The 13,120-nt window shown below is 38.2% G+C and overlaps 1 protein-coding gene across 1 annotated transcript in view; it reads left to right on the forward strand.

Moving 5' to 3' along the window:
* The window catches only part of LOC117957191 (fibrocystin-L-like), a 76,605-nt gene that overhangs the window by 56,591 nt on the left and 6,894 nt on the right, over window positions 1-13,120 (forward strand). The window contains exons 45-65 of the mRNA XM_034892786.1: window positions 14-445; window positions 1,055-1,234; window positions 2,909-3,027; window positions 3,147-3,306; window positions 3,828-4,023; window positions 4,969-5,057; window positions 5,187-5,350; window positions 5,915-6,044; window positions 6,746-6,864; window positions 7,066-7,195; window positions 7,302-7,475; window positions 8,239-8,342; window positions 8,962-9,088; window positions 9,201-9,304; window positions 9,387-9,477; window positions 10,894-11,042; window positions 11,712-11,834; window positions 11,958-12,069; window positions 12,224-12,340; window positions 12,440-12,605; window positions 13,056-13,115. Of these exons, the coding sequence (XP_034748677.1) occupies window positions 14-445; window positions 1,055-1,234; window positions 2,909-3,027; window positions 3,147-3,306; window positions 3,828-4,023; window positions 4,969-5,057; window positions 5,187-5,350; window positions 5,915-6,044; window positions 6,746-6,864; window positions 7,066-7,195; window positions 7,302-7,475; window positions 8,239-8,342; window positions 8,962-9,088; window positions 9,201-9,304; window positions 9,387-9,477; window positions 10,894-11,042; window positions 11,712-11,834; window positions 11,958-12,069; window positions 12,224-12,340; window positions 12,440-12,605; window positions 13,056-13,115 (3,046 nt within the window). The remainder of the gene's footprint in view (window positions 1-13; window positions 446-1,054; window positions 1,235-2,908; window positions 3,028-3,146; window positions 3,307-3,827; window positions 4,024-4,968; window positions 5,058-5,186; window positions 5,351-5,914; window positions 6,045-6,745; window positions 6,865-7,065; window positions 7,196-7,301; window positions 7,476-8,238; window positions 8,343-8,961; window positions 9,089-9,200; window positions 9,305-9,386; window positions 9,478-10,893; window positions 11,043-11,711; window positions 11,835-11,957; window positions 12,070-12,223; window positions 12,341-12,439; window positions 12,606-13,055; window positions 13,116-13,120) is intronic.

Here is a 13,120-nt window from a genome sequence, read left to right on the forward strand (position 1 = left end):
AACTGTGAGAAAGGTGCCGAGTGGGTCAATGTGGGAGCCGTGCAGTTCAACAGCTTCCTCATGGTCAACAATGAGAAATCTGGTATTGAAGCCAAGCACATCATGCAGTGGGCTGTGAGCAACTTTGGAGAGGAAGGAGGGGCGACCATATCCAACAGCACCATTGTGGCCTATGTGGACGAGCTTGGACTTGGAAATGACTACAGCACTCAAAGAGGTGTCATCGCTCCACTGGATGATGGTCTGAGTGTCCTTAACACCAAGTTTATCAACTTCAACCGTAGTTCGAGCGCAGCCATTGGACTAGCCGATGGGACGTGTGAATATCAATGTGGTGGCTGGGCTATCAGGTTTCGTGGTATCCAGTATTTCAATTCACCCAACAAGGCCAGCTTCAGGTGGGAGCATGAGGTGCAGCTGGTGGACACTGATGGCTCCCTCACAGGTACTCTTTAGTCTCTAACTGTTCATTCCTTTATTTATTGCACAAATTTCTCACTTAAGCTTAATTTACACTTCTCCGTAAAATCCATGCCGTTGCTACGTATGTAGGTATGTGGAGATACGAACATACACCGGACCCTACGCTGTGGCCTGATGTGCACCTCTCGAAACATTTACTCACTGTGGCTTGGTAGTGTTGCATTTCCCCCTAATCTTTTCTTGTTTCTCCTTCTTCATAAACAACATGAAATTAAGGAGACTTTTCCTGCTCCCACTGTGTTCAAAAAGCACAGGGGAGACACTTTGTTTCTCTCACTGTGACTCTAGAGTTGGCACTCGCTCTGAAGCTAATCCCCGTCACTCTCTCACTTTCTTCCTCGCTCTTTCACTCATTCCCCCCACACACACACATGCCGAGTCCACGCATAAACCAATGTACAAGTAGTACAGACTTCAGGCCGCTTATGTAGGCTACAGCAAAGCTCTGCGTGGAGCCGCCGCAGAACCATAAATCAAGCTTTAGTCATATTATGTTCAGTCTGTCATTTCTGTGTTGGATAACATTTCCTCTAATACCTTTAATCTGTCCTTTGTGTTTTCTTGTTTTCAGGAAACATAAATAATTCAGTCGTGCCTTCGAGCCCCTTGCTGGACCCCGCTCACTGTTCCGTGAGTGCAGAGTGGAGCGTAGGTTTTCCCGGCACTGTGTGCGACCACACCGTCAATTTCCATCGTTTGGCGATCTCCTACTCTTCACAGGGCTCTCTGGTCATGTTAACCAACTCACATGGTATTGAAACATACAGACTGCTTTTACATGTCAGTTGTGTTGTGGAAGAAGTAGTAACTTATCTTTTATCTTTATTGTCCTCTACTGGTGCTTAGTGGGGAGTGGAGTATAGGTCTCTGTCATGAAATCTACTGCAGAAAGTTTTATAAAATAAACTATAAATAGCATATAACAAAAACAATGTGTTCCTTAAATTAAATCATAACAAAGGATACAAACACAAGAAGTTAGCAGAACTTATTTCCATAGTAGCCATTGCTGCCCCAAATCATGTTAACACGAATGATCGCTCAGACAGAAAAACTGTAATTTACGATAAGGGAATAAGTTCCAGATTTATCGTTGCATACGGTAACTTACCCTACGTTGGATGTCTCATTAGCTAAACTGGGTAACATTATCACTATCACTGTTACAGGCCAATGCATTAAGAGATTGTTGTAGCAAAAAATGTGATAATATCTTAGATTCATATAGTACATTTTATGAAACCCACGGACATTTTATAAAAGTACAGGGGAAAAGGGGGACAAGAAAGTAGTAGGCCACAAACAAACAGACTGAAAAGAAATAAAAACTAGGCGTTAAATCAAAAGGGAAAGTAATTTAATATTGGTTAAAGGTTACATACAACTACAGCTCGCATTTTAAAGTTATTTCATTAATGAAATTGACACATATCATAACTGAGGGCCAATTTGGGGTGGGTTTGTAATCATTTACAATCCCAAAATTGTCAACTTGCGTTTTCCCCGGTCGTCTTACACTTTCCCTCTTAGCTTTTAGTTGCTCTGTCTCTAATAAATAGCGGTCTTTTCACTGTTAGTCTTGTTTGCTGTTACAAGTCATTTAAGATCATTATATAAAAAATTAGTTACAGTAACAATGAAAAGTGACATATATTCACTTTAACCCCCACTATATAGCCTTTGTCAGAATCGCATAAACATTTCATGAAAGGTTTATAACCCTATAATGTACTTTTGAGCAGACGTAAGTAGAAGTTATTATTGGTGACAAATACTGTACACAAATAAACACTTATAAATGTTCTTGTATTTATTTACAACTTAAAAGTTGGTTAAAAGCGTACTGGGAAAGGAAACAGGGTGAAGGTTTTAACTAAAATATATCACCATGAAACTTCCCCAGTTGAGTACTTACATTGAGACAGTAGTTTTTTCTTATTACAAATGTTCTGATATGTTATGTTTAGATATGCAAAAGATGCAATGTCTATCAAATGTGCACTAATATGCATACATTTCCAGAACCCAAATCTGAACATTCGATTAAGCCAGACTCAAAATTTGTGTCTAATTTTGTTGTCATATTAGAGTCAAAGATTTTTGCATTTTGGATATCTCGTATTATCACTCTATAAATTAAACTGGAAGTTTGGTGTAGGCAAGTACTATGGAAGTGGAGATTTCTGGCTCAGAATACTCATTTAGAGAAAACATCTTTACAGATACTGTATGTATTGTAAAATTCTATATATTTTTATTGAAAACCACTATTTAAAGACACTATCTTATCCAATTCTTAGCACAAATATGTATTTGACTGCTGTGTCTGGCCTTATAAAATGCTGAATGAGGGATTACTGTAAAGCCAAATAAACATACCTGACATAATATAAGAATATAAAATGTTTTCATCTCACTATTAAAGGCACCACTGAGATTGGGCAGATAGCCTTGCTGCCCTCTAAACAAATCTACAACTGGAACTTTCGCAGTGTGGCTCAAATCAACTACATCTATTATGATGTCGTGTTCTATGGCTTCAAGGTACGTGAATGATCCGGCACTTGATGTCATATAAGCAAAATATTAGGACAATACTATATAAATGTTCTGTACATCAAATTTCAAACTAATATTTTGGATGTACTTTTTTCTCCTCACAGTCCGATCAATATGTGCTTATCAACCACAACTTCACCCAGAGTCCAGACCGATTCCATATCATCGATTGGAGGGAAGGCTCACTGAAACCGCTGAGCTTCAGCAACAACACGAATGGAGACTGGTACTTCAACAAGACCTCCAACACCCTCTTCTACATCGGTTAGACATACTTTAATATGGATCTATTGATTTTCAGGATAATTTCAGGGGTATTAAGTATTAAGGAAAAAGGTTTGACTGATTGTAGCTTCTCAAATGTGAGGATTGCTGTTTTTTTATTAATGGGTTTTTGAACTGTAGGTCAGACAAAACAAGATATTGCACCTAAACAGTTTTTCTTTTTTTGTATTTCTATTTGAAAGACTAAAAAAGTTTGGAAAAATAGTATGACTTTGTTATTGTACCTCTAACATGATCAGGGAGTCTGTCTTTTAAAAAAGTGGAAACAGTTCTGAAATCTGTTTAGACCGCCCATAACCCAAAATATTGGCCTGATTTTTATGAGCAGCGTAACTGTTTTATAGTCTAAATCAGCATCTTAAATCACAGTAAGCCATTAGATTCATTATGACCTAAAACTGGAGTTCATGGTTTCTTAGATCCTTTAGATATTTTGCGACTAATTGCACAAGAACATTCAGCAAAATATTCAGTGATTGAGTTGTTTGTTGTGTCTGCAGTATCTGGGAAGACGAACCAGCAGATGCGTCATGGCAGCGTTGACCGCTCTCTGATGGACATCGCGGTGTACTTCAGGGTCTACTACTGCTCCTACCCCAACTGCATCGAACCAACTCCAGCCACAAGCCCCACTTACACCTTACCCACTCACCTGCCTTTTACTTTTAACCAGACCTACAGACCCAGGCCAAAGCGGTAAGACAAAGTACTTGCTTTGATGCATGTTTTGGGCTGCCAATAAATCAATGTCCTTACATTAAATATCTTTCAGTTCGGTGACCCATTTATTTTATGAGGGTGCATGCTTACCACATAGCGCAGGTATATTTCAGTTTGTCCATATAATTTTAGGTAGGTTTCATTCTGTTTTCCAACTAAACTCTAATAAAACAATATCGTTGACGAGCCACCAACACAGTGAAAAGCTGTGTGCTTTCCCCTTTGCCACACACCTGTTTACCTCTGGCTGTTGATTAACTATATGCATTCTATTGACAATAATATCATTATCGTTACTAGTGTCAAGGTGCATCATGTCAGGTGCTATAATTATTATAACTATATTTCTGTATACCTGTATCAGTGGCTCTCTTTCCATAACGACAGTGTAAGATAGCTACCTATAGCTAGCTATAGTCTGTCCGCGGTTTCTGCCTGTTAAAAGGAAGTTTGTCCTCGCCAAATTTGTATTTTTGGGAAATTGTTGAGTCATTGTAAATTATAGTGTGGTCTAGACCTACCTATCTGTAAAGTGTCCTGAGATGACTCCTGTTGGGATTTGACACTATAAATAAAATTGAATTGAATCGAACTGGATTGAATTGAATGCTTCACCCAGTGATCAAACATAAAACTGCAAATGCATTAATGTCTCTAGCGTGGCATATGGTACATGTTATTCATGCCATAACAGGAAGAGTGACAGACAATAGGAGAAGTGTTCAGCTCATTTACGTCTATCACTTACTGTATTTCTAGTAATAAGTAATACAATAATGTAAAAATAGGGTTAGGCTTTTAAGTTAAAGTCCTGCTTTTTAAAATCTTTCTTAGTATAATCATAATATCCTAATCTAGTACCAAAATGTTTTTTTATGTTGACTAATTAAAAAGTTCTTTGTTTTGTGTGGTTCTTTCTAGTCTGTGGTCTGATGCCTCTTTCTGGAACAGTTCAGCTGAAAATAACTTTGCTGTACCAATAGAGGGCGCTGATGTGGTCATCCCAGCAGGTAATGCCTAGAAGTACACCAAATAAGAATCAATTAAAATAAAGCAGACGAAAAAGACAACTAATGTAGAAATGTTCATTATACAGTTTACAGTGTATATAATACTTTTGTATTCACTTCAAACCACAGTGGAGTGGGTTGTTTTGGACGTCAACACTCCTCCCCTCAACAAACTGACGATCTTTGGAGTTCTTGAAATCCCCGACTACATGAACAGCTCATCGTCCAGACCTTCTCAGGCTGCTCCTGAATACAGAAGTGTGGTGGTAGACGCCGTCTACATCTCCATCCAGGTCAGTGTGATCAGTTATCACTCTCACTTTCATGATTATCTCAGTTATCACTATAAAATAAATGCAAAAAATAGTTTTTTAAAGTTGATTATCTTTAAAATGTATTTCAGGAGGGTGTGGCAAAACAGATTTTGTGCTGTTAAAAGTCAGTTTAAGTCTCCACCAGCAACAACAGAAGGCTCTGTGGAGAAAAATTAAAGTGTCAACAACATCAAACAAAATCAATCATCAAACAAAATCAATCAATAGTGGGAGCAGTATTCAGAATAATTTATGTAATAGGATTATAATTATTGATGCAATAATGTGTTTATCACTTTAATGTTGCATCTCGTAAAGGTGGAGCTAATTTTAGTAGAAAGACAAAATAGAAATAAAATGGAAATACTCAATTAAAGTACAAGTGTCTTAAAATTGCAGTACTTGAGTAAAAGTACATAACTTTGTTACATTCCCCTGAATTTCCACTCAAATCTATAAAATATGCAAGTAAAAGCAGAGAGTTGAGGCCTGGTTCAGTACAGTGTGTTCAGTGAGTGATGTGTGCGTCTCCTGCTGTTTCAGGGCGGCAGGCTGATTGCGGGATGGGCTGACGAACCGTTCAGAGGTCAGCTGCACATCAAACTAAGAGGGAACCACCGCACGCCTGAATGGCCTCTGCCTAACGGACCCAACCAGGGATCCAAAGTCCTGGGTAAGGAAAGTTTTCCTAAAAGCAACTATGTTTTCACACATTTAATAATTTAACTATATTATGTAAAATATTGTGCATATATATACACTATGTACATGTTTTTACTTCTATTTTAAAACTAATCAAGAAAAATAGTACAGGTTTAGATATACCATTACCATGAAGGCAATAGGATGTAAAATATAAATAAAAATAAATATATACTATAAACACCTACACATATTCCTATATACAGTATATATACATGTCTACAAACACACACACACACGTGTTAACACAACAATATTAGCTAGAGTTTCTAAGGAAATATATGTACTGCTACTGGATAGCTTCAAATTTTAATCTCCTATCCAAAAACTTTAAATAAATCATAAAACAATGTTTTAAATTATTTTATTCATGATAAGTTAAGCATATTTTGGTTTCATAAATGAATACCTTAATAAAGTTACAATTTTAATTATAAACCCTTCAGATGTGATCATTTAAAAAACTAAAGTGCTGTAACTGTGTAGCTGTTGCTGCTCAGTTGTGAATGTACAATTTATCACATCAAATAAATATACTTGTAATTGTCTTTTGTCTAACTGATGAAGAAGGGATATTATTACATAGAATAAAGGAAATTCCACCCAGAAGGATGGTCTGTATGTTGCCGTATGTTTCAGAACTTACTCTGTGTGTATTTTGTTGTACCACAGGTGTGTTTGGTACACTGGAGCTGTACGGACAACCTCACAACGTTTACCACACCAAACTGGCTGCCACTGCTAACGCTGGATCCACCACTCTGACCCTGTCGCAGTCTGTGGACTGGCAGGTCAGCGTTGTTTCTTTTTACTTATAACTTTGTTTTTGTATTTTAAAATTTAAAGATTTTTAAAGCAGATGTAATCAAACATTACTTTTTTATGTGGTAAAGTTACTCAGTTCTGAATAAAATCTAATAGTCTGACCCCTGCCAAAGCTAGTGTTCAGCCATGTGTTTCCATGTCTGCTTGTGTGCTTGTTGTTTGTGTAGGTTGGAGACGAGGTCGTCATCTCCACCACCAGCTACAACGCGTGGGAGACAGAAAAACGTCAGATCACCGCCGTGTCAGCAGACGGCCGTAATCTGACCCTGAACCAGCCTTTGACCAACACTCACATCGGTCAGTTCAACATCTCTATAGACACAGCAACTTCCTACAGAGCTGCAGAATGATGTTCAATTAACATTATGACCTGACCTCTCTCTCTCTCTCTCTCTCGCTTCAGGTGAGACTCACGCCGTCTCTGGTACATCGTTCTCCTACACTCTGGCAGCTGATGTTGGTCTCGTGACCAGAAACATTAAGATCATCGGTCAGGAGTATCCAAATATGATGACGGAGTCGTTCGGAGCCAGACTTTTGGTGGGCACCTACTCCTGGGCCGGAATCAACTATAAAGGTATGTAGAGTATTGATTGTGTATTTAAACCGGTTTAAAGTGGCTGATTTACTACATACAGAAGCGTCTGCAGCAGGGCTGTAGTCAAGACCACCTTTGTCGAGTCCAAGACCAGGACTAGTTGAGACTAAGCCAAGACCAAGTCCAAAGAGGTTGGAATCCAAGACAAAAACTTTCAAGTCTGAGTCAAGACCGAGTCCAAGACAGAAAAAAAGTCTTATTCCTGGTGATTTCTATAATCAAATTTGATTATGGCAAAATTGGCAAACATCTTTGTTTGTTACAGTGCATGCAGATGCAGGGCGTGCAAAGATAATCTAGTGTGTGATTGGTTATCAGATGGCCAGTGTTTCACTTTCCCTCCAATATTATTAAAAACATAATAAAGACACCTGGACCAGCGAGTCTTAGACAATTCCGAGACCATAGAAAACCCGTCTTGAGTCCGAACTCGAGTCCAAGACCGGACTCGAGTACTACAGCCCTGGTCTGCAGTTAGATTTTGAGCTAGACACATTGATATTTTATTCATTGTTTTATATATTAAATGCATGTAGTACCCATAAATCATCAGCCTTGTTCTTAAAGATTATATTGTCTCCCAGATTAAGATTGAAGGTATTTATTATTTGATAGTTGACTATTCCTTATTGTCCTTATTACTCCAGCAATATGAATCACATATACAATCAGCCTTGGTAAGGGTTCATGCCTTCATTTCTATTTAAACACATTAAGCATGTTTAATGTTTTATTGCTAAAGGCAAGGCTCAGATAAGGAATGTGGAGTTCTTCCGCTCTGGTCAGGAAGGCTGGACCGACTACACAGACCCTCGTTACTCTGTGGCTTTCCTCAACCTTGGAGAGGTACAGCAACATGCGCTCGCTCACACACACACACACACACACACACACACACACACACACACACACACTTAATTGGATGTATGAGAATTATAATTCTCAAAAAGTATGGATTTTTAAGTTTTAATACTATTTTTAAATACAGGAACTACTTTACTTCAGAAAAGTAAGAGTATGAAGTTTTACAACGTTTCCTCCAGTTTATTGCAAGCCTTGTGGCCCACCACGCCCAAGTTGCCCCCCACCAGACCTACGCCACTGGGAATATTTTTTGTACTGTATTTTTAATAATTAATATGACGTTTTTTAAACTACAGTTACAGCCCTCATTGAAATAAGACACTTTTCAAGAGGAAACTCTGTTTTATATCAGTAAAAATGAAAGTAAGTCATCAGTATAACAATGAAAGGATCTAACAAAATCTTTACTGAAATAATGACTCAAACTAAATATTTCTACTATATCATGTAACTGGATCACAGTGCTCGAAAGTCTTTATATTTTATCTGCAACATTCAGCAGGAGTATACATGACCACTCTGTGCAGTTTAGGCTAATGAGGAGGATGTATCTGTTAAATTTGTAAAATGCAAAATGAATACGTTTTTTTTGTGTTGAAAGGTTTCAGGAAATGACTCCTACATTCAGGGTTGTGCTTTCCATGACGGCTTTGCTCCAGCCATCGGAGTCTTTGGGACAGACAAACTGAACGTTGATGATAACGTTGTCTACCGCACTGTGGGAGAAGGTAAACACTGCACTCTCAAAATGATTGACAAATCCTCTTCAATTTACACATGGGCAATATCCCCAGCACTGCAAAGGAACACTTTAAAGTATTAAATACATCCCCTGTCCAGGTTTCAGAATTTGGGGAAACAAGATAAAACTGAGGAGGAACCTGGTCATGATGACCGAATACAGAGAGCAGCCCTACAACTACAAATGGAACGCTGCCATTGAGGTCCCTCCTCTCGAAATACAATAAAAACACTTATTGTATTACAACCTGTTGCTGCATTTATAAACTGTACTGTGTTTTTCAGGTCAATGAGGGGATAAACGTTGTGCTGCAGCATAACATTGTGGCAGGTTACGAGAGAGTCGCCTATCGTATCGATGGGGAACCATGTCCAGGTGACAGAAATTATTTAACCAAAGTGATAGTGGACATTTCTGTGCTGCCCTGATATTTTCTGAGGTTCTAATCATATCAGGTGATATTAAATGTGATGAATTTGCTGTCTTTTTTGAAGAAAGTGTCTCATATTAGAAATAATATAACAAATAACAATTTATTGCGACAATAAATCTAGCCTCGCTAATCCCACACCCAAAGTTATTGTTGCAAGCTCAATGTCAACATTCTCACCTGTCAACTGCAAAGATGCTGTTGTCTTAACCTCTGCTAAAGAAAACAAAATGTATCCAGGTTTACTCTCTTTTATAAATAAAATACTTGAAAGAATTGTATATAAACGGGATAGGTTTTCACGTTTCAGTAGGTAGTTTTAAATCTACAGAAAGAGAAATCTTTTCTGGGGTACCACAAGGGTCAGTCCGTGAACAGCTCCCGCTTGGTAATATCATTAAGAAACACAATATATCCTACCAGTCTTATGCCAATAACATACAGTTACTTAAATTTCCTCCGATGATCTCAGTTCTATTAACAAACTAGTTAACCCAATTAACGAAATGAATTGCTGAATGTCCAAAAACTTTTTCCAGCTTAATATAGACAAGACTGAGATTCTCGGGATTGGTCCTAAAAATGATAGACAAAAGATTTATTTACACCTGGATGCACTCTTTCTGAAATAAAGTGAGCAAGTCAGAAACTTTGGCATTATTTTTTATTCTGATCTCAATTTTGAAAATCATATCACCAATATCACCAAAACAGCACTTTGTCACTTTAGACATATTAAAACTTAAAGTCTAGTAAGCACCTAATGGTTTTGCTCCTGAGTATACATCTCTTGACTTGCTCAATAATCCCAACCCCATCAGGCCTCTAAGGTCATCAAGCAGAGGCCTTCAAGCTTTACCTAGACTTAGATCCAGGTCTGGTCCCTTCAGTTACTGTGATCCTGCTCTTTGGAACAGATGCTCGACGACCTGAGGTCCAGCACAACTGTGTCCTCATTCAAAAGCAAACCTTAAAACCTTTTTATTGTCTCAGGATTTTGACTAATTACTCTGTGTGTGTGTGTGTGTGTGTGTGTGTGTGTGTGTGTGTGTGTGTGTGTGTGTGTGTGTGTGTGTGTGTGTGTGTGTGTGTGTGTGTGTGTGTGTGTGTGTGTGTGTGTGTGTGGTTGCACTTGAATGTCCTATCTGTTTTGTTGATTGTCTGGTTGTGTTTTCTTATTTCTAGTATTGCTTTGTTTGAATGTGAATGCTGTTTTTTTATGTAGCACATTGGGTTCACATATAATGAAAGGTGCCATATAAATAAAATTGACATATTTCATAGATCTTGAGTGCTCAGACTGATGAAAAAGGATGCGGAACAGAAGTCCTCAAAGATTGTTTCCTCTGTGACCTCTGCAGGTTATCTGAACAACAATGAGAAGTGGATTCACAATGAGGCTCACGGCGGTCTGTTCGGAGTCTATCTGAACAAAGACGGTTTGCCCGGCTGCAGCCTCATTCAGGGCTTCTTTGTCTGGAGGAGCTTTGACTACGGCATTTACTTCCAGGTCTCAATACGGAACTTTTTCTTTTAAGGACACCTTCATTTATGGGCTTTATTCACCCACAAAGCAAACTTTGATACAAAAAACTGCATCAACAGCGCGGAGTTGGGCCTTTTTAATTTTGAGGTCAAGTGATGTTAATAAAATAAATTATGTAAATATGTAAATTAAAAGTGGGTATTTACCATGGGTATTTACTCATATATAACAGAGCCCAGATATAAAGAGCAAGATGAACTACTACTACGCCTACTGTAATACAGACGACTGTAGAAGGACTTTAAGCTTTTAATTTACAATTCTTTTCTCCAAATTTTCTATAAGAGATCATTTGTTTTCACGTTTTACGCCATACTTGCAAGTCATTTCAAATCATTTGCATGCAAAAGCCTTAGTATTGATAAATGTATTTGCGGTTTGTGTCATTGCCACCATTTGCAATCTGTGTGTCATCAAATTGCTTTTGTGAAATGGGCACCTGAGTCTCTTTACTGTTACTATATCTTAAACTCTGGTCTTAATACCACTGGGTTTTATTCCCTTCACAGGGAAATATATGTAGGAGTTGAGTTTATGGATACTGAACTAAAGACCAAAAGCACCTGAGACAACCTGGATTATTTACAAGAAATGACAATTGATCATCATCTTGTTCTTCCCCTTCCTTCACAGACCATCATGGATGTTATTGTTTCCAACGTGACTCTGGTGGACAACGGTATGGGAATCATGCCTCTCATCTTTGCTCCTCCTTCTCTCTCCCACGCGTACGCTGATAAAACTGCACACATTCAGGTGAAAGGGTTTATTTGGTTTTCACTTTCCTCTCATATTGGTCACATATAATTGAATGACTAGTTAGTTTCAGTGAAATTTATATTGATAGATTTAATATTCCTTGTGCTCATCTTTTCCCAGAATACCTTGATTGTTGGCAGCAGCCCGAGCTTCAACTGTTCAGCCACTTTGTCCAGCAGTGACTTAAATCTGGTCACCAGCAGCGGCCATCGAGCCCCAAGGCCTCTCAAAGGTACAGTACAAACTGATGCTGATAAAACAGCTTTGATGCTTTCATTTATGGATACCGTCACATTCTTAGGCTGAGCGAAAGGCCTGGAATGTTTTTGGATTTTCCTTAATTTCTCACTTTTTTTTCTCACTGACCCTCTTTTCACTCTGTACAGGTGGCAGATCTGGAATCTGTTGGCCAACTTTTGGATCTACACACAACAACGCTCCAATAACACCCCATCATGTGAACAACAACTACAATGCCATCAAAGGACTGATGAAAGTCACAGGTGCTCAAGCTCAGAGTTGTAGGTGTAGTAATACTGATGGAGAGAGTGTCTTCCCAGTTAACATATTCCTTATTCCTCTTTCTCTTGCTTTGTTTTCAGACACAACATTCATCCGTTTCCGAGACGTCTGCTCCAGCGAGACTAACTTCATGTTCATCACCAACCCGATCAACGAGGACCTGCAGCACCCTGTGCACGTTTCAGGCATAACGATGATCGACAGTACAGAGCAGGCCAGGGTCTTCGTCCACAGGGCTGATGTGAGGTAAATCAACAGATACCAGGCTTGTAAAAACTGCAATTCAATTTCTGTATACATGAAAAAAAAATGTTTTTTTAAATTGGAGACACACCTGAATACTGCAATGAAAACAGTGGATATAGTTTTTAAAGGAACATGGAAAATAATATTTGATTTTAGTGTTAAAGAATAATCAAAAATGTCTTCCAAGTTGTACAAATGATATGATTTTGAGATCTCTGTTTCCTTGAATGCTTCTGACTTACAGTCTTCATTTGGCAACTGATCAAAGCCAAATCTATTCATTGTTGGTGCCTAAATTTACTGTAGGATTTAAACTGACAATACAAGTGTATTTTTACCACTACAAATATTTTTGAACTTAAAACAACCACTTTACCACTTAGATTACAACTTCCTGCTGTTTTATGGTTGGTGAAATAATGTAGATAAATCTATTTTTTTTTGCTTTAGTAAAGCAAACCCATCTGACTGTGTGGACATGGACTGTGACGCAAAGAAGAAGACCTTGTTAAAGG

The sequence above is a fragment of the Etheostoma cragini genome, chromosome 14, assembly GCF_013103735.1.
Source record: "Etheostoma cragini isolate CJK2018 chromosome 14, CSU_Ecrag_1.0, whole genome shotgun sequence".
NCBI classification, from domain to species: domain Eukaryota; kingdom Metazoa; phylum Chordata; class Actinopteri; order Perciformes; family Percidae; genus Etheostoma; species Etheostoma cragini.